Raw genomic sequence first — 22,597 nt, 5'->3', positions numbered from 1 at the left:
GCCATCCTCGCTACCCACGCTGGTTGCCAGACTTGATCAGCAGGATCACCTGTTGGGTCGGTTCGCTGTGGCGTTGCAAACCCTGCTTGAACGCACGGCTCATTTCGCTCCCGTTGCCGATGGGTCGGTTGTCGCTCCTGGGCTCGCTCCTACTGCCGCTCCGGTTGTTGCGCCAGAGTCTACCCCGACACCTGTTGTTGCGCCTGCGGTGTTTAGGGGTATGACCGGTTCTGCCCCTCTTCCACAGCGCTTTGGGGGAGAGCCAACTCAGTGCCGAGGTTTCCTTAACCAGGTGGGCATTTATTTCGAGTTGCTGCCACATGCCTTTCCCACTGAGAGATCAAAGGTGGGCTTCTTGATCTCGCTGCTCTCGGACAAGGCCTTGGCCTGGGCCAGCCCTTTATGGGAGAACAACAATCCGGTGGTTGCCGAGTTTTCCGGTTTTGTTGCTTCTCTTCGGAAGGTATTCGATGTGCCGGCTCGTGCTGCCTCTGCTGCGAAGCTCCTTATGTCCATCAGACAGGGTTCACGATCCTTAGCTGAATACGCCATTGAGTTTCGTACCCTGGCAGCAGAGGTGGGCTGGAATAATGAGGCTCTGGTCGCTGCTTTCTCTCATGGTCTCTCGGATGCCTTGAAGGATGAGGTTGCAGCTAAGGACCTACCAGTTGAGCTCGAGTCTCTTATTTCTTTCCTGATTTTGATTGACACCAGACTCAGGGAGAGACCTTCCTTTAAGGAGAACCTGCGGAGGTCTTCTAACAGATTGGTGCCTACGTTTGCTGTCCCACCCGTGCCTCCCTCTCCTCCCACGCCTCCTGGGGATGACTTGTCTGGGGGTGAACTTATGCAGCTGGGGTTTGCTCGCCTGTCCGAGGGGGAGAGGGCACTCCGGAGACGCGAGGGCCGATGCATGTACTGTGGTCTCGGTGGGCATTTTCGGTTGGCATGTCCGAACCGTCCGGGAAAACGCTCGTACCTGAGATCCTGTCGGGGGCAGATCTTGGGTGGAGTCTCCTCGTCCCCGATTTCCCGTGTTGACAAACCACTGATCACTGTTGTCCTCTCCTGGGTCGGGGGCTCGGTGACGACCCAGGCGTTGGTGGACTCTGGTGCTGGTGGTTTGTTCATTGATAGTGTGTTCGCTGCCGCCAATTCCATTCCTCTGCAGGCTCGAGGTTCCCCACTGGCTCTTGAGGCGATAGACGGCAGACCCCTTCTGCCGCCACACGTGACTCATGAGACCCTTCCAGTGGGGATAGCCATTGGTGCCGTTCGCAGAGAGTCGGTCTGCCTCCAGGTTATTTCGTCTCCACACTACTCGGTGGTCTTGGGGTACCCCTGGCTCCAGAAGCATAATCCGACTTTCGATTGGAGATCGGTCGAGATCCTCTCGTGGTCACCGCAGTGTGGGGCTAGTTGCATCCATGGGTCTGTCAAGTTGCTGTGTACTTCCTCGGACTCTCTGTTGCCTCCTGAATACGAGGAGTACCGGGATGTATTCGATAAGGTGCGTGCGGTTGCCCTACCTCCGCACCACCCATACGATTGTGCCATAGAGTTACAATCTGGTGCCGTTCCTCCTCGTGGCAAAGTCTATCCACTGTCGGTAGCGGAGAATGAGGCCATGGAGGAGTACGTGAGGGAGGCGCTTTCACACGGACACATTCGCAAATCTTCGTCCCCGGCAGGGGCTGGATTTTTCTTTGTGAAAAAGAAGGGCGGAGAGTTGAGGCCTTGCATCGATTACAGGGGTCTCAATCGCATCACGATCAAGAACGCTTACCCGATACCCTTGATTTCCGAGCTGTTCGATCGCCTTAAAGGGGCCACGGTCTTTACCAAACTCGACCTGAGGGCGGCATATAACCTGGTAAGGATCAAGGCGGGCGATGAGTGGAAGACCGCGTTTAACACCAGGACCGGTCATTACGAATCCTTGGTTATGCCCTTTGGGTTGTGCAATGCGCCCGCAGTCTTTCAGGAATTCATCAACAATGTTTTCCGTGACCTGTTGCAGCAGTGTGTGGTGGTCTATTTGGATGACATCTTGGTATATTCTGAATCCATGGAGGCCCACATTCTGGATGTCAGACGAGTGTTGCAACGGTTACGAGAGAACAAGCTGTTCGGTAAGCTTGAGAAATGCGAATTTCACCGATCCCAGGTAACCTTCTTAGGTTACATCATTTCCGCTGAGGGGTTCTCCATGGATCCTGAGAAGGTTTCGGCTGTCTTACAGTGGCCCCAGCCCAGTGGTCTTCGTTCCCTGCAGCGCTTTTTGGGCTTCGCCAATTATTATCGGAAGTTCATGAGGGACTTTTCCATGCTGGCCAAGCCTCTCACGGATCTGACCAGGAAGGACAGTAATTCCCAGGTCTGGCCGCTCGAGGCCATCCGAGCTTTTGAGGCCCTAAAGTCCGCCTTTGTGTCGGCTCCGATTCTGTCGCATCCCAACCCTGGGTTGCCCTTTGTCCTCGAGGTGGACGCGTCTGAGACGGGAGTAGGCGCCCTTCTGTCTCAGCGTAGAACACCAGAGGGTCCTCTGCTTCCTTGTGGGTTTTACTCCCGGAAACTGTCTTCCGCGGAGTGCAACTATCAGATTGGTGACAGGGAGTTATTGGCCATCGTGCAGGCCCTTAAAGAATGGAGGCACTTGCTCGAGGGTTCGGTGGTTCCGGTTCTCATCCTGACGGACCACAAGAATCTGACCTACCTTTCTGAGGCCAAGAGATTGACACCACGTCAGGCCAGATGGGCTCTGTTCTTGTCACGTTTTAATTACGTGGTCTCCTACCTACCCGGTTCCAAGAACATCAGGGCGGATGCCTTATCACGGCAGTACTCCGAGCTGTCCAGGGAGGAGTCGATTCCGACTTCGGTCATACCTCCGAATCAGATCCTGGCCGCCATTCGCACCAGCCTGACCTCTCCCCTGGGTGAGCAGATTTTGGCGGCTCAATCTGGTGCTCCCTCTGGGAGACCCAACGGCAGATGTTTTGTGCCTGAGGAGTTGCGCACTCGGTTGTTGCGAACCTACCATAACTCCAAGACCGCGGGGCATCCTGGAAAGAATCAGCTGTCCTGGGCTGTTTCACGTCTGTTCTGGTGGCCTTCCCTACGTTCCGACATCGCCGCATATGTAGCGGCATGCTCCGTTTGTGCCCAGAGTAAGTCCCCTCGGCACCTTCCGTTGGGCCTTCTGCAACCCATAGCCACCGGGGAGCGCCCATGGTCACACCTGGGGATGGATTTCATTGTGGACCTCCCTGCATCCCGAGGCCATACGGTCATTCTCATGATTGTGGATCGGTTTTCCAAAATGTGCCACTGTGTTCCTCTCAAGAAGTTACCCTCTGCACAAGAGTTGGCCACGATTTTTGCCAGGGAGGTCTTCCGGTTGCACGGTTTGCCCAAGGAGATTGTGTCGGATCGGGGGAGTCAGTTTGTGTCCAGGTTCTGGCGCGCCTTTTGCTCCCAGTTGGGGATTCATCTCTCCTTCTCCTCGGCCTACCACCCTCAGTCCAATGGGGCCGCAGAACGATCCAATCAGGCCTTGGAGCAATTCCTTCGTTGCTATGTCTCCGATCACCAAGACAATTGGGTTGACCTCCTGCCTTGGGCTGAGTTTGCCAGGAACACGGCGGTGAACTCTTCCTCTGGGACGTCTCCCTTCATGGCCAATTATGGGTTCCAACCTGCCGTGTTACCGGAGGTATTCTCTCCCCAGGATATTCCGGCTGTGGAGGATCACCTTTCCGTCCTACGTGCTTCTTGGGTACTGATCCAGAAGTCCCTTGAGGTCTCTGCGCAGCGCCAGAGACTCCAGGCTGATCGCAGACGAGCGCCTGCTCCTTCCTACCAGGTCGGAGACCGTGTATGGTTGTCCACCCGCAACCTCAACCTTCGAGTGCCCACTCCCAAGCTGGCGCCTCGCTTTGTTGGTCCCTTCCGAGTGCTTCGCAGGGTAAACCCGGTAGCCTATGCCCTTGCGCTTCCTCCTGGCATGCGGATCTCCAACGTGTTTCATGTCTCCCTGTTGAAGCCACTGGTGTGTAATCGTTTCACTTCCTCGGTTCCTCGGCCTCGTCCGGTCCAAGTGGGCAATCGTGAGGAATATGAGGTGAGCAATATCCTGGACTCACGCCTGGTCCGCGGTCGGTTGCAGTTTTTGGTCCATTGGCGTGGTTATGGTCCAGAGGAGCGTTCCTGGGTTCCCTCCGCAGATGTCCATGCTCCTGCCTTGCTCCGAGCCTTCCACGCACGCTTCCCTCAGAAACCGTTTTGTGCTCCGCGGAGGAGGGGCCCTTGAGGGGAAGGTACTGTCATGGTCTTACCTTCTTGCTGTTCTCCTTCGTTTGACATGTGCTGGCGGCCATCTTGGTTTCTGGGTTTCTTGTAGCCTTCCACCCTGCGGCTCCTCCTTCCCACTGGGAGGAGCTGGATGCCTAGCTCATATATATAGGAGGTCTGTGGCTTCAGTTCCTTGCTTGGTCCTCTTGTGTTCACATGCTTCTAAGACTGCTGCTGCTTCTGGTTCCTGATCCTGGCTTCGTCTGACTACCCTGCTGGTTCCTGATCCTGGCTTCGTCTGACTACCCTGCTGGTTCCTGATCCTGGCTTCGTCTGACTACCCTTCTGGTTCCTGACCTCTGGCTTCGCAAAGACTCTGCTCGGTTTCACCATCCGTTTGGACTTTTGCTTTACAGCTTTATTTTCAATAAAGCCTTCTTATTTTCACTTATCTCTTGTTGTACGTCTGGTTCATGGTTCCGTGACACCACCATCCTATTAATTTGTTCACTAAGTCCTCATTAGAGGTCAAATGTGAGGGAACTCTCCAAATGTAGTCGGGACCCCGAGGATAAGAATCCCTCAGGATAAGTTCCACAGGAGCGTGATCAGAAATAACCATATCACCAATGTCAGCTGACTCAACTTTCCCCTGCAGAGATTGGTGCAACAGAATATAATCTATACGGGACCACGAATCCATCGCATGGGAGTAAAAGGTGAAACTTCTCTTGTCCAGATGAAGTTGGCGCCAAGGATCTATCAACCCCGCCCCTAGCATCATTGCTTCCAGGACTTTATCTTGCGACCTACTCCCATCTGCGCTATGCATATTACGTTTCCTATCCTCCAGATCCTTTATTACTGAATTAAAATCTCCCCCTACTATCTTGTTGGGGCATTGGTCTTGTAGCAGCTCTTTTTCTAATTCCCTGAAGAATTGAGCGTTGCTGGAATTAGGACCATAAATTCTATATATACTGTACTGGGACCCTTGGACTTGAAGTACTACATTAACTTATCTTCCTTGTGTGTCTGCCCGGGACCTTATAACTTGACAGTAAAGCTGTTTGTTAATTAGAATCAGGACTCCCGCTTTTCTCCTGATCGCAGGAGAGCCTAGTGCCTGTGCCACCCACATTTTTTTTCCATGCGACTGAAATCCTCTGACCCTAAGTGAGTTTCTTGTAGCAGTACTAGATCAGGATTTAGTTTTTTGAGATGCCGAAGCACCATCCACCGCTTCTGTGGTGATCGCAAACCCTTAATATTCCACTACACTATTTTCATTATGTCGTTGTATGCACCTAATAGTAAACTGATTCCAGATGTGTACCCTTAACTTCTAATGGTAAGACAGGCTGAGATTACCCAAAGATTGTAACACTCCCTCCCCCCTTAACCCCTTTGTTAACAATAGTATATAACCCCTTCCCCTTTTCCAACCAAAGTTTCCTTATTAACTCCCTTTTTTCTGAGTTACAAAACTCCCCTCACCACATTATTCCCAATATAGGTCAACAAGGAAAGTTCCCCAGTATTTCGACCCCCCCCCCCCCCCCCCCGAGAGATAGGATTAAAGAACCAAACTGGCCCCACTATAACAGGAACAATAAACTTCAGGACTTAGTCATTCTTATCTTAAGAGACGCCCTGTCTAACAAAGGATATCAAAGTCCCCATGGAGTAGAAGATCATCTAGGACAGTCACCTTTTCCTGAGATTAGCTCTCCTGTCGCTTGGCGAGTGTTGGCCTCTCGGTATGGGCTCCCTCTCGCCGTCGTTCCAATCCTGGCTCACTGGTACCTTCTCTTCTATGTTGCCATTTGGTCCCGGACGATTTCCAGAGATGAAAGATCTCGAATTCTGGTATTCTCTTCTTTCCTTGCCCTCTAGCAGTTGAAGCAGTTCTTCCGCTTCCAATGGGTCTCGATAATACTGCACAGTGCCATCTTTTAGGGTCACTCTCAGACGAGCTGGGTATTGTAACTGAAAACGGATCTGTTGTCTGTAGAGAGCTGTACAAACATGGCTGAAGTCCCTCCCCTGTCGTGCAACCGCCGCCGAATAATCGGCGAATAATAAGACTGTGTTCCCCCTGATCTTCAGGGGTTCCTTCCTCGCTCTGAAGGCTCTTAGGATCGCCTCTTTGTCGCTATAATCCAGGTACCTCATGATGATCTGGCGAGGTTTAGGGGTTTCTTCGGCGAGATTTAGGGGTTTAGTTTGTGGCCTCTGCGCTCCTGGGCGCCCCATGTTATATGTGGGCAAGACTACACAAGAGCTAAGACGTCGTATCTCGGGCCACCTGAGCTCCATAGAGACGGGTAAAGATACCCCGATCGCAAGACATATTAAATATGTACATAACAACAAAACATCAGTCCTGCGTTTTTGGGGTATCGAAAAATTAAGTCTAGGCCCAAGAGGAGGTAACCTAGATAGGAAACTCCTGCAGTGTGAAGCACGGTGGATAGACAGGCTCAACACCATGAGCCCGAATGGCCTGAATGAAGGCTTCTCCTTTACAGCATTTATATGAAGAAGGCTGGGAAGTAACCCTTCCTATACCTCATTTATTGTAATTACAGTAGGAATTTAAAAAAAAATTACTCACTCTGTCTCTTTAGGACATTTTTGAATAGTAATGAGGAAAAATCAAAAGAGAGATGGTTGAGAAATAATAGGGCAAAAACATCCGCAACATTATGATAGGTGTACAATACAGACAATCCGATTTAGAGCCACAAAGTCTATACGTTAACGGCATAGGAGAATATATACATGCAAATTGTGGAATTTTGAAGAAAAGGATGAGTTCTAAACATAATATATGCGAGCAGCAAGAATTATGTAAAATTTCCCTCCCTAGTGAATATGGGACTATAAGCATTCTTAAAAGTATAGGACTAATAGTATCCTGAACTTAGATGCATTAAATACCTGGCATAGGAATTAGTTCCCAACATGAATGGAATAATCCAAAAAAAAAGGGTGAAGATGGACCCCCGAGTTGCAGCACTATTGCTGTAGAATTTGACAATTTGCATAGTAGCCTAAGTGCAGACGCCTGCGCTAAGATCAGGATCGATAAAATTATTTCCTGAGTTCCAACGCATGCGCTGTTGAGTCTTTTGAGCTGGAAATAAACCAAACCCGCTATACATACGAGCAAATGAGAAAAGCGACCTTCGGATGTTATAAGCTCCTGCGCATGGGCAGATATACAGGGAGTGCAGAATTATTAGGCAAGTTGTATTTTTGAGGATTAATTTTATTATTGAACAACAACCATGTTCTCAATGAACCCAAAAAACTCATTAATATCAAAGCTGAATATTTTTGGAAGTAGTTTTTAGTTTGTTTTTAGTTTTAGCTATTTTAGGGGGATATCTGTGTGTGCAGGTGACTATTACTGTACATAATTATTAGGCAACTTAACAAAAAACAAATATATACCCATTTCAATTATTTATTTTTACCAGTGAAACCAATATAACATCTCAACATTCACAAATATACATTTCTGACATTCAAAAACAAAACAAAAACAAATCAGTGACCAATATAGCCACCTTTCTTTGCAAGGACACTCAAAAGCCTGCCATCCATGGATTCTGTCAGTGTTTTGATCTGTTCACCATCAACATTGCGTGCAGCAGCAACCACAGCCTCCCAGACACTGTTCAGAGAGGTGTACTGTTTTCCCTCCTTGTAAATCTCACATTTGATGATGGACCACAGGTTCTCAATGGGGTTCAGATCAGGTGAACAAGGAGGCCATGTCATTAGATTTTCTTCTTTTATACCCTTTCTTGCCAGCCACGCTGTGGAGTACTTGGACGCGTGTGATGGAGCATTGTCCTGCATGAAAATCATGTTTTTCTTGAAGGATGCAGACTTCTTGCTGTACCACTGCTTGAAGAAGGTGTCTTCCAGAAACTGGCAGTAGGACTGGGAGTTGAGCTTGACTCCATCCTCAACCCGAAAAGGCCCCACAAGCTCATCTTTGATGATACCAGCCCAAACCAGTACTCCACCTCCACCTTGCTGGCGTCTGAGTCGGACTGGAGCTCTCTGCCCTTTACCAATCCAGCCACGGGCCCATCCATCTGGCCCATCAAGACTCACTCTCATTTCATCAGTCCATAAAACCTTAGAAAAATCAGTCTTGAGATATTTCTTGGCCCAGTCTTGACGTTTCAGCTTGTGTGTCTTGTTCAGTGGTGGTCGTCTTTCAGCCTTTCTTACCTTGGCCATGTCTCTGAGTATTGCACACCTTGTGCTTTTGGGCACTCCAGTGATGTTGCAGCTCTGAAATATGGCCAAACTGGTGGCAAGTGGCATCTTGGCAGCTGCACGCTTGACTTTTCTCAGTTCATGGGCAGTTATTTTGCGCCTTGGTTTTTCCACACGCTTCTTGCGACCCTGTTGACTATTTTGAATGAAACGCTTGATTGTTCGATGATCACGCTTCAGAAGCTTTGCAATTTTAAGAGTGCTGCATCCCTCTGCAAGATATCTCACTATTTTTGACTTTTCTGAGCCTGTCAAGTCCTTCTTTTGACCCATTTTGCCAAAGGAAAGGAAGTTGCCTAATAATTATGCACACCTGATATAGGGTGTTGATGTCATTAGACCACACCCCTTCTCATTACAGAGATGCACATCACCTAATATGCTTAATTGGTAGTAGGCTTTCGAGCCTATACAGCTTGGGGTAAGACAACATGCATAAAGAGGATGATGTGGTCAAAATACTAATTTGCCTAATAATTCTGCACGCAGTGTAAATCGGGCTAGAGAATTCAAAGTTATTGCTCATGCTCGTTCTAGTAGCTATAATAAAATATTTCTACGCATGCGCATAGAACATCTTAACTTAAATGGCCAAGTCCTAGCGCAGGTCCGTTGCAGGAGCAATATCTCCAAAAAAGATCTAAGTCCCGACGCATGCGCGGTGAACATCTGAAAGTCTGAATGGCAAAGTTTTAGCGCACGCCCATAGTTAACTTGAAAATAGGAAAATTCGGAGTCTTATGAAGAGCGCAGGCGTATAGCTAAATACCGGATTGATCTAGTAAAGTGACATCATGACTAGAGACGGGCTGTGATTCGCCCTAAGGGACGACTTTAATACGAATGTCGACATCCTCATAGGTCAAGAAGTATTATGACCCGCCCTATGAGTATAAAGCACATTCTACACCAAACATTCGTGTTGTCTGTAGCTCCATTCCCCTGAAGACGCCGCCCTGAGCGGTGAAACATGTCGGGGGAGCTGCGTCTCATAACATTTTAAAGATTATGGCAGGGATAGTTGAGCTGTAGCACTGCGATCTGCAGATGCTGTGCGCACCAGCTCATATGACAGGGGTAGTATTGATATAGTCAGCAGCAAACGACATAGAATATAGCATATCCTTAGGTAAGATTAATCACTTTAAATAGTGATTAGTACAGCATACAGGTCGTTCTGCTCACTGAGTGAGTGATAGTTAAATAGTCCTGACTGTTTGGTGCCAGATAACACCAGTAGACAATTGAGTTTACAACTCAATGCCAGGTGGCAAGTCTAACAAATCAGTCAGTAATCATACTAGACTACTATATACCACTCATAGAAGGATATAATTATATCCCCCACTCTGACAGTATATGGTGACAGGGTGTCACATACTCCTACCTCCTGTAAATACCCCTCCATATGTATTTTTAAAGTTCTCAACAGAGTCCTTTTTGTTTTTGTTTTTTTGTGTATGTGAAAAAGAAATAAAAGTTATGTTTTAATAAAAATGACCTTAAACAGGAATTTATAGTCTTAGGACTATTGAACTATATGGACTGAAATATGGATACAGTCAGATTTTCTTGAAAGCTGGCATTAAAGGGGTTGTTCACTACTTAGTAAGTGATTGCCTATCCTCAGGATAGACCATCACTAGCTGATTGGCAGGGGTCAAACACCCTGCACCATCACCAATCAGATTTGAGTGTTGCTCCATTGCCTGAAGTTGGCGATGGAGCTACATAGCACCTCAACACTGTAGTGGAGAGGGCTTGTTACTACAGCTCTGTTCCCATTAAAATTAATGGGAGCAGCTTTACAGTAAGGAGAGCTGTGTAGTTTCAGCCAGAGGTGGAGCTACTGCAAAACAGCATATCTGTGGGGGTGCCTGGACTTAGACTCTTGCTGAGCTGATATTAGTGACTTTTCCTAATGATAGGCCATCAACATAAAAATCAGGAGGACCCCTTTAACCACTAAGCCACCCCAGATCACCAAAGATGATATTATTATTGACCTCTAAGCTATGTCATACCACCATCAATATTCACTCACTATGACAACCCCCTGTATATGTTCTGTTAGGGCATATGGACTTCATAGAGGAAATTCCCAAGTGAAGGACCTCCTGCGTGTGCTGCTCTGGAGGAACCAGCATGTTCATGCATTAATACAGTATGTATAATGTAATGATCCATTCTTGTACAGCCAGATGTGGACTTCACTAGAAATGACAGCTCATTGGTGGTGATTAGAGAACCCAGATTCACCACACTAGCTCATCATTGTGCTGCCTTCCTTTGTTAAAAAGTATTTTTAGGCTGCGGCCACATGTGGAGTAAATATTGTAGATTTACCACAGTGGAACTAAGTGTAGAAAACCTACAGCATTTACAGTAGCAGAAGAAAAAAAATCTGCCCATACTATAATTTTATATGAGGTGCAGATTTAAAATGCAGAGCATGTCAATTTATGCTCTGAATTTTACCCTTTACAATCTGCAACATTTACACACAGAAATCCCAAACTATTTTGGATGATAATCAGTAACCATAGAGTGCTACTGAGCCTGGTGAAGTTACTATATAAAGTATAGGACTACTACTATACTCTTCTGCCCATGCACGCTGAACAGATGGAATTAAGCTTCCATGGGTACTACACTCTGTAGCGGAGGCAACCGTCTCCTGCTCCTCCTCATCATCATCCAATTTGCGCTGAGAAGACAAACTGAGGGGGGTCTGTCTATCACCCTGTGTAATGTCTTTCCCCATTTCCACCTCTTCCACATGCAAAGAGTCAGCCTTAATTGTGAGCAGCGAGCGTTTGAGTAGACAAAGAAGTGGGATGGTGACGCTGATAATAGGGTTATCGCCGGTCACCATCTGTGTTGATTCCTCAAAGTTTCGTAAAACCTCACAGAGGTCAGACATCCATGCCCACTCCTTGCTTGTGAAGAGTGGAAGCTGACTGGAAAGGCGACGACCATGTTGCAGCTGGTATTCCACTACTGCCCTCTGCTGCTCAAAAAGCCTGGCCAACATGTGGAACGTGGAGTTCTAGCACGTGCTCGCGTCGCACAACAGTCGGTGAGCTGGCAGTTGTAAGCGCTGCTGCAGCGTTGACAGACCAGCGGAAGCTGTTGAAGACTTACGTAAATGGGCACACACATGGCTCACCTTCACCAGTAGCTCAGGCAAATTGGGGTAGGTTTTGAGAAACCGCTGAACCACTAAGTTGAAGACATGAGTTAGGCATGGGATGTATGTGAGCTTACAGAGCTCCAAAGCCGCCACCAAGTTACGGCCATTATCAGACACAACCATGCCTGGTTCTAGGTTGAATGGCGAGAGCCACAGCTCAGTCTGGTGTCTTATCCCCTACCACAGCTCTGCGGCGGTGTGCTGTTTTTCACCTAAGCAGATCAGCTTAAGCACGGCCTGTTGACGCTTCCCCACTGCAGTGCTACACTGCTTCCAGCTACCAACTGATGGCTGACTGGTGCTGCAAGAGGATAATTCTGAGGTGGAAGTGGAGGAGGAGGAGGCGGAGGAGGAGAAGTAGGGATTTGGAGCCACTAACGTACAGTCAGGTCCATAAATATTGCGCTTTAACTGCAGACTGTTAGCTTTAATTTGAGGGTATTTATATCCAAATCAGGTGAACGGTGTAGGAATTACAACAGTTTGCATATGTGCCTCACACTTGTTAAGGAACCAAAAGTAATGGGACATAATAATAATCATAAACCAACTTTCACTTTTTAATACTTGGTTGCAAATCCTTTGCAGTCAATTACAGCCCGAAGTCTGGAACGCATAGACATCACCAGACGCTGGGTTTCATTCCTGGTGATGCTCTGCCAGGCCTCTACTGCAACTGCCTTCAGTTCCTGCAGTTTTGTCTTCAGCAAGTGAAATGCATGCTCAATCCGATTCAGGTCAGGTGATTGACTTGACCATTGAATAGCATTCCACTTCTTTCCCTTAAAAAACTCTTTGGTTGCTTTTGCAGTAAGCTTTGGGTCATTGTCCATCTGCACTGTGAAGCGCCGTCCAATGAGTTCTGAAGCATTTGGCTGAATATGAGCAGAAAATATTGCCCGAAACACTTCAGAATTCACCCTGCTGCTTTTGTCAGCAGTCACATCATCAATAAATACAAGAGAACCAGTTCAATTGGCAGCCATACATGCCCACGCCATGACACTACCACCACCATGCTTCACTGATGAGATGGTATGCTTAGGATCATGAGCAGTTCCTTTCCTTCTCCATACTCTTCTCTTCCCACCACTCTGGTACAAGTTGATCTTGGTCTCATCTGTCCATAGGATGTTGTTACAGAACTGTGAAGGCTTTTTTAGATGTTGTTTGGCAAACTTTAATCTGGCCTTCCTGTTTTTGAGGCTTACCAATGGTTTACATCTTGTGGTGAACCCTCTGTATTCACTCTGGTGAAGTCTTCTCTTGATTGTTGACTTTTATACACATACACCTACCTCCTGGAGAGTGTTCTTGATCTGGCCAACTGTTGTGAAGGGTGTTTTCTTCACCAGGGAAAGAATTCTTCGGTCATCCACACTGTTGTTTTCCGCGGTCTTCCGAGTCTTTTGGTGTTGCTGAGCTCACCGGTGCGTTCCTTCTTTTTAAGAATGTTCCAAACAGTTGTTTTGGCCACGCCTAATGTTTTTGCTATCTCTCTGATAGGTTTGTTTAGTTTTTTCAGCCTCAGGCTCACTATCACACAATGGTTACTGACAATCATCTGTAGTAGTAGTCCTGTACTTTATACAGTATCCTCATCAGGCTCACTATCACACAATGGTTACTGACAATCATCCGTAGTAGTAGTCCTGTACTTAATACAGTATCCTCATCAGGCTCACTATCACACAATGGTTACTGACAATCATTGGCTTGCTTCACTGATAGTGACAGCTCTTTGGATCTCATCTTGACAGTTGACAGCAACAGATTCTAAATGCAAATAGCACACTTGAAATGAACTCTGGACCTTTTATCTGCTCATTGTAATTGGGATAATGAGAGAATAACACACACTTGGCCATGGAATAGCTGAGAAGCCAATTGTCCCATTACTTTTGGTCCCTTAACAAGTGGGAGGCACATATGCAAACTGTTGTAATTCCTACACCGTTCACCTGATTTGGATGTAAATACCCACAAATTAAAGCTGACAGTCTGCAGTTAAAGCACATCTTGTTTGTTTCATTTCAAATCCATTGTGGTGGTATATAGAGCCAAAGATGTTAGAATTGCGTCAATGTCCCAATATTTATGGACCTGACTGTAGGTGGTGGTGGAAACCCTGATGGAATTAGGGCCCGCAATCCTTGGCGTAGGTAGCACCTGTGCCATCCTAGGGTATGACTCGCTCCCAGCCTCCACAACGTTCACCCAGTGTGCCGTCAGGGAAATGTCGCGTCCCTGGCCGAAAGCACTTGTCTATGTGTCAGTGGTTAAGTGGACCTTTCCAGTAACTGCGTTGGTCAGGGCACGGCACGGGTGATGTTACGGGCACGGCACACCGTGAAAAAGTGGCGGCTGGGGACTGCGTAATGAGGGTTGTCCGCCGACATCAGGCTGCGGAAGGCCTCAGTGTCCACAAGCCTAAACAGCAACATTTCCAGGGCCAGTAATTTGGAAAGTTGCGCATTTAGTGCTATGGCCTGTGGGTGGGTGGCTGGGTATTTGAGCTTGCTTTCAAATGCCTGGGGTAAGGACATTTGTACGCTGCGCTGGGACATGGAAGTGGATGTGGTCGCTGAAAATGCTTGCGAAGGTCCAAGTGCAGGGCAGGAGGCATCCGGGCCTGCACCTTCGACAGGGGATTGGCCAGCATGTAACACAGGCGAAGAGGAGGCAGTGGTGTGACTTGCAGACACAGATTGTGGAACCAGGCGTTCGGCCCACCTATTACGGTGCTTTGATGCCATGTGGTGGATCATGCTGGTGGTGGTGAGGTTGCTAGTGTTCACGCCCCTGCTCATTTTTGTATGGCACAGGTTGCAAATTACAATTCTTTTGTCGTCCACACTTTCCTCAAAAAAGCGCCAAACTGCGGAACACCTACCCCTTGGCAAGGGATATTTCCGCAAGGGTGTGCTTCGGGGAACAGTTGCGGGCCTGTTTGGTGTGGTCCACCTTCTCCCGTTTGCCACCCCACTGCCTCTTCCAGCCTGTTGCAGTGCTGCGGATCCCTCCCCCTCTGTACTGCTGGTCTCGCTCTGCTTGCCACCTTTCCACTTTGGGTCAGTGACTTCATCGTCCACCACCTCATTTTCCACTTCCTCACTCTGCTCATCCTCTTGACTTGTTGAACTAACAACAACCTCAGTTATTGATAACTGTGTCTTATCCTCATCATCAACCTCTTGAGACACTAATTGCCGTTGACTTTTTGGCAATTACGTCTTATCATCGTCATTCACCTTGTGAAACACTAATTGCCATTCCCCATCGTCATCTTCTTGAGACTCATGATGCTCAAGAGTTTGGGAATCATGGCACAAGATCTCTTTTCCCTCTTCAAGCGGGCTTGTCGAGAGGACCAAATGAAGGAATGGCGCTGAAAAGAGCTCCTCGGAATATCCAAGTGTGGGATCCCTTGTTTGGCAAGACTCTCCATGGTGGGAGGAAGGAGGATCAGGGTGAGGATTGTGTTGACCAGCTACTGAGACTGGACTTGGTGGAAGACAGGGTGGTGCTTAACCGACTGGAAACATTATCTGCTGCAAGCCAACTGACCACCTGGTCGCACTGATCTGACTTCAAGAACGTTGTCCTGCGCCGCCCTGCAAACTGGGACATGAAGCTAGGTATCGTGGATGATTGTTTTTCTTGTGCTCTGGCAGCAGGCATAGCTTCAAAGCGCCCAGGGCCACGGCCTCTGCATGCACCATCAGCATCACGGCCACTTCCCTGTCCCTTACTGCTCGCCTTTTTCATATTAAATGTTATATATGCTTGGAAGTATGTCACACGTACAGTAGCGTAGGATTTGTAAGTGTATGCGCAAAAAATTAAAAAAGGTATTTGGGATGTGGAAACGCCACACAGGAGATATACCGCAGATAATGTCGCTGATGTCACCAGCGGCTAATAAAAAATTACAGGGAACGTCACAGGTGTTTGGGATGTGGAAACGTTACACAGGAGATGTACCCCAGGTAATGTCACTGTCCGCAGCGGACACCATCTACGGAAAAAGTACACTGGATGTCACTGATATTTTTGGGATGTGCACACGTTACACAGGAGATGTAGCACAGCTAATGTCACTGTCCGCAGCGGACACCATCTACGGAAAAAGTACACTGGATGTCACCGATATTTTTGGAATGCGCATAAGTTACACAGGAGATGTAGCGCAGATAATGTCACTGTCTGCAGCGGCCTAACTATTGCAGGATGTGCTAAAAATAGATATTGCTGCCACACACAATAGTCCTTAAAAGGACTTTTGGGTCTGTAAAGTTTTAGTAATTTAGCGCAGGTTGCACTAAAAATATATATTGCTGCTGCCACACACAATAGTCCTTAAAAGGACTTTTTGGTCTCCGACAAGTTTTTCAATGTACAGAAAAAAAATAATCACTCCCTACACTATCTTTCCCTTCTTTAGCACAGCTCTCCCTAACACCGAGCTGAACACGTGTCATCGGGTGCTATATAGCACCCGATGACGCGTTACGGCCAGCCAATCACTGTAATGCCAGTAACCAACATGGCTATGGCATTACAGTGAGGGACAGTACTTACCTGCACATTTATTGGCTGCATTGGGAGCATTGCCCTCGAGCACATGCGGTATTCAGTCGAATACCGCCATGTGCTGAGCATCGAGATGCTCAAGCCGAACTGCTGTTCGGCCGAGCATGCTCGATCAACACTATCAGTAACCATTGTGTGCTACTGAGCCTGGTAAAGATACTAAATAAAGTACAGGACTGCTACTATGGATGATTATCAGTAACCATTGTGTGTTACTGAGCCTGGTGAAGATACTATATAAAGTACACGACTACCACTATGGATGATTATCAGTAACCATTGTGTGTTACAGAGCCTGGTGAAAATTCTATATAAAGTACAGGACTACTACTATGGATGATTATCAGTAACCATTGTGTGATAGTGAGCCTGGTGAAGATACTATATAAAGTACAGGACTACTACTATGGATGATTATCCGTTACCATTGTGTGATAGTGAGCCTGATGAGGATACTGTATAAAGTAGAGGACTACTACTATGGACGATTGTCAGTTACCATTGTGTGATAGTGAGTCTGATGAGGATACTGCATAAAGTAGAGGACTACTATGGATGATTGTCAGTAACCATTGTGTGATAGTGAGCCTGATGAGGATACTGTATTAAGTACAGGACTACTACTACAGATGGTTGTCAGTTAACATTGTGTGATAGTGAGCCTGATGAAGATACTGTATAAAGTAGAGGACTACTACTACGGATGATTGTCAGTAACCATTGTGTGATAGCGTGCCTGATGAGGATACTGTATAAAGTACAGGACTACTACTACTACGGATGATTGTCAGTAACCATTGTGTGATAGTGACCCTGAAGAGGATACTGTATAAAGTACAGGACTACTACTACGGATGATTGTCAGTAACCATTGTGTGATAGTAAGCCTGATGAGGATACTGTATAAAGTACAGGACTACTACTACAGATGATTATCAGTAACTATTGTGTGATAGTGAGCCTGATGAGGATACTGTATAAAGTACAGGACTACTACTACGGATGATTGTCAGTAACCATTGTGTGATAGTGACCCTGATGAGGATACTGTATAAAGTACAGGACTACTACTACGGATGATTGTCAGTAACCATTGTGTGATAGCGTGCCTGATGAGGATACTGTATTAAGTACAGGACTACTACTACGGATGATTGTCCGTAACCATTGTGTGATAGTGAGCCTGATGAGGATACTGTATTAAGTACAGGACTACTACTACGGATGATTGTCAGTAACCATTGTGTGATAGTGAGCCTGATGAGGATACTGTATTAAGTACAGGACTACTACTACGGATGATTGTCAGTAACCATTGTGTGATAGTGAGCCTGATGAGGATACTGTATAAAGTACAGGACTACTACTACAGATGATTGTCAGTAACCATTGTGTGATAGTGAGCCTGATGAGGATACTGTATAAAGTACAGGACTACTACTACGGATGATTGTCAGTAACCATTGTGTGATAGTGAGCCTGATGAGGATACTGTATAAAGTACAGGACTACTACTACAGATGATTGTCAGTAACCATTGTGTGATAGTGAGCCTGATGAGGATACTGTATAAAGTACAGGACTACTACTACGGATGATTATCAGTAACCATTGTGTGATAGTGAGCCTGATGAGGATACTGTATAAAGTACAGGACTACTACTACAGATGATTGTCAGTAACCATTGTGTGATAGTGAGCCTGATGAGGATACTGTATAAAGTACAGGACTACTACTACAGATGATTGTCAGTAACCATTGTGTGATAGTGAGCCTGATGAGGATACTGTATAAAGTACAGGACTACTACTACGGATGATTGTCAGTAACCATTGTGTGATAGTGAGCCTGATGAGGATACTGTATAAAGTACAGGACTACTACTACGGATGATTGTCAGTAACCATTGTGTGATAGTGAGCCTGATGAGGATACTGTATAAAGTACAGGACTACTACTACGGATGATTGTCAGTAACCATTGTGTGATAGTGAGCCTGATGAGGATACTGTATAAAGTACAGGACTACTACTACAGATGATTGTCAGTAACCATTGTGTGATAGTGACCCTGATGAGGATACTGTATAAAGTACAGGACTACTACTACGGATGATTGTCAGTAACCATTGTGTGATAGTGACCCTGATGAGGATACTGTATAAAGTACAGGACTACTACTACGGATGATTGTCAGTAACCATTGTGTGATAGTGAGCCTGATGAGGATACTGTATAAAGTACAGGACTACTACTACGGATGATTATCAGTAACCATTGTGTGATAGTGAGCCTGATGAGGATACTGTATAAAGTACAGGACTACTACTACAGATGATTGTCAGTAACCATTGTGTGATAGTGAGCCTGATGAAGATACTGTATAAAGTACAGGACTACTACTACGGATGATTGTCAGTAACCATTGTGTGACTGTGTAAGTGTCTGGAAGTTGTCAGCAGCAGCATGGGTTTCCTCCCTCCCCTGTAATCTTTGTCTTTGTCAGTGCACTCCCCACCTTCCCCCATCCCGCCCCCACATCCTCTGCCCATCTTACAGGCTCTGACCGCAGCCCTCTGGAATAGGTGGCCTCAGTGGTACCTGCAGCTCAGCGAGAGAGAATATGCTGCTACTCAGCCTCCATGTACTGCTGCTGTGGACAGGTAGGTGCTGCTGCGCACTGACTGTGCTGTGTGACAAGTCTAGGAAGGACTTACAGTAAGTGACAGGAGGAGACTGAGCGGCTGGAGGAGCTGTACTGGTGAGTGCTGGGAGACAAGAGGGTCTGAGGGGTCTGCCAGGAGACTAGCCAGAAACTGACGGGCACCTTCCTGCCAGCAGTTATGTACGGCATATTGTGGAGTTTGCCAATATTTCTTTAAATACACATATAATTATTTATTTATTGTATATCTATCTATCTATCTATCTATCTATCTATCTTTCTATCTATCTGTCTATCTATCTACAGTATCTATCTATCTAATATCTATCTCATATCTATCTATCTATCTATTATCTATCTATTATCTATCTATCTATCTATCTATCTATTATCTATCTATCTATCTATCTATCTATCTTATATCTATCTATCTATCTATCTAACATCTATCTATCTATCTATCTATCTATCTATCTATCTATCTATCTATCTATCTATCTATCTATCTATCTATCTGTCTATCTATTATCTATCTATTATCTATCTATCTATCTATCTATTATCTATCTATCTATCTATCTGTCTATCTATTATCTATCTAATATCTATCTATCTATCTGTCTATCTATTATCTATCTATCTATCTATCTATCTATCTATCTATCGATCTATCTATTATCTATCTATCTATCTATCTTATATCTATCTATCTATCTCTCTCATATCTATCTATCTAATCTATTATCTATCTATCTATCTATCTATCTATCTATCTATCTATCTATCTATCTTCTATCTATCTATTATCATATCTATCTATCTATCTATCTATCCAATATCTATCTATCTATCTATCTATCTATCTAATATCTATCTATCTATCTATCTATCTATTATCATATCTATCTATCTATCTATCTATCTATCTTATATCTATCTATCTATCTATCTATCTATCTATCTATCTATCTATCTATCTATCTATTATCATATCTATCTATCTCTCTATCTATCTATCTATCTACCTATCTATCTATCTAATATCTGTTCAAGTACTGTATGCCACATTTGTCAAATGTCACATGTTGTTTGATAAATTTGTCCTTAAACCTTAGGCTACTTTCACACTGGCGTTTTGCTTTCCGTTTGTCAGATCCGTTCAGGGCTCTCACAAGCGGTCCAAAACGGATCAGTTTTGCCCCAATGCATTCTGAATGGATAAGGATCCGTTCAGAATGCATCAGTTTGCATCAGTTTGCCTCCGTTCCGTCTCCATTCCGCCCTGGAGGCGGACACCAAAACGTTGCTTGCAGCGTTTTCGTGTCCGCCTGACGATGCGGAGGCAAACGGATCCGTCCTGACACACAATGGGGACGGATCCGTTTTCACTGACACAATATGGCACAGTATCGCGCGACAATTTTTATAATGATATTCTATGGTGTCGCACTGCGACATGCTGCGACTGCGACGCGACAGTCGAAGAAAAATCCATCTTGGCGCAACTTTGGTGCGACAAATGTCGTCGTGTAGCCCTAGCCTAAGGCCTCATGCACACAACCGTTCCGTTTTTGCGGTCCGCAAACCGCGGATCCACAAAAAACGGCCCATTGTATAAATGCCTATTCTTGTCCGCAAAATGGACAAGAATAGGAAATGTTATATTTTTTTGGGGGGGGGAAAGAAACGGAGCAACGGATGCGGACAGCATCTTTTGCAGCCCCATTGAAGTGAATGGGTCACATCCGAGTTGCCAAAACTGCTACTCGGATGCGGACCCGAACAATGGTCGTGTGCATGAGGCCTAAATCTGGAGTGAAACTCATTAACATAGCTAACCACACCCAAAAAGTCGCAATTTTTTACGCAAGTGAGTGTAAAAAGTCGCAATTTTTTGCACAAGTAAGCGTAAAAAGTCGCAATTTTTTTGCGCAAGTGAGTGTAAACAGTTGAAAATTTTTGCACAATAGCTTACATTTTTCGGAAGCGAGTGCAAAAAAGTCCTATTTTGTGACTTTTTTATGCCAGAATTCTAAAGTGAAGGTATGATAAATCAGGGCCTATGTACTGTATTTTGCAGTCCGCAAACAGCAGATCCACAAAATAAGGATACTGACAGTGTGCATACCATACTTTCCTTGGTCTTTATTATAGAAATTACTATTCTTGTCCACAAATCAGACAAGAATAGGACATGTTCTATAATTTGCAGACAGCTATCCATCCATCCTTCCATGATCCATCCGTCATTTATCTTTCTATCTCAATGACTAAAGAGTAGGATGAAAGTTGTATATGGAAGTTGTGCATGACTGCCCTTTAGGCTCCATTTTCACCTCCGTGGTGTGTTGCGGACCCACAAATTGCGGATCCGCTACACACCCGCCCGGCACCCCTATAGAAACACCCCTATAGACACTGTGTGCTGTCCGCATCCATTCCGTCCCCATAGAAAATGAATGGGTCCGCACCTGTTCCGCAAAATTGCGGAACGAATGCGGACCCATTTGCGGACGTGTGAATGGAGCCTAAACTGTTGTTGCTTCGCTTGCTTCTATTAACATTCATTACAAATATTACAACTAGTTTCGTCCCCCTGTATTTGACAGCTGCTAACAAAACTATTGGGGTCACTTATCAAGCTGGTGTAAAGTAGAACTGGCTTAGTTACCCATAGCAACCAATCACATTCCACCTTTCATTTTCCAAAGGAACTGTCAAAAATGAAAGGTGGAATCTGATTGGTTGCTATGGGCAACTGAGCCAGTTCTACTTTACACCAGTTTGATAAATGACCCATGTGTCGCTCACCTGAACCAGAAAGTAGTGTCTATCATACCAAAGTCCCTTTGTCTCATGACAAGCGCATCCGCAGCAGGAATTTGAGACTAATTCTTGTGTTTCTGCTGCAGTTTTACATTTTGGATGCTTTCAATGGGGCTAATCCGTATGCGGACACCGTTCCTGACACAGTTTAGAAATCTGAGTGGAAATTCTCCACGGCTGTATGGATGGAAACACGGATTCCCACTGGTAGACGATTGCTGTGCAGATTTTGCTGTGTGAATGGGCCCTAAGAAAACATCAAGATCTGGTCTAAAAGCCCAGGACAGTACAAATAGCACTTCAGATGATAAAAGTGTATTGTAACTGTACCGTAAAGCTGTGCTACCCAAGAAGTATTTCAACTGGAAACACACATGGGGTTTTTGATGCAGTTTGAAGTGCAATTTTAAGGCCATGATTTGAGCCAAAGACAGAAGTAGGTCCAGCAGGAAGGACTGAGACGAGTGGATTGTTTCTTTATATTCACATTACTTTTTAGTCCACTTCTGGCTTTGACTCTCAACACTTCTGCATAAATGACTGCACGTACGATTCCAGTCTTAGGCTTGTTTCACATCTGCTTTACACATCTCCGGCAAGCTGTTCTGGCAGGGAGCAGCATGCCGGAGATGTCTGGATCCAGCACTGCCGGACGCTACCTGACACCCGCCGGCCCATTACATTTATGGGGACTGGCGGAGATCTGGCCGCAACCTCGCAAACACGCC

General features: G+C 45.9%; 1 protein-coding gene across 3 annotated transcripts in view; it reads left to right on the top strand.

The window, feature by feature from the left end:
* The first annotated feature begins 18,906 nt into the window (after positions 1-18,906).
* MAMDC2 (MAM domain containing 2) overlaps positions 18,907-22,597 on the top strand; it is a 140,864-nt gene continuing 137,173 nt past the window's right edge. For all 3 annotated transcript variants that reach the window (XM_040420314.1, XM_040420315.1, XM_040420316.1), the window contains exon 1: positions 18,907-19,041. In XM_040420314.1, the coding sequence (XP_040276248.1) occupies positions 19,002-19,041 (40 nt within the window). In that variant the 5' untranslated portion in view covers positions 18,907-19,001. The remainder of the gene's footprint in view (positions 19,042-22,597) is intronic.

This window comes from Bufo bufo, chromosome 2 (assembly GCF_905171765.1).
Source record: "Bufo bufo chromosome 2, aBufBuf1.1, whole genome shotgun sequence".
Classification (NCBI taxonomy): Eukaryota; Metazoa; Chordata; class Amphibia; order Anura; family Bufonidae; genus Bufo; species Bufo bufo.
The sequence above is the reverse complement of the archived record's forward strand: the minus strand, read 5'-3'. Positions and strand labels throughout refer to the sequence as shown.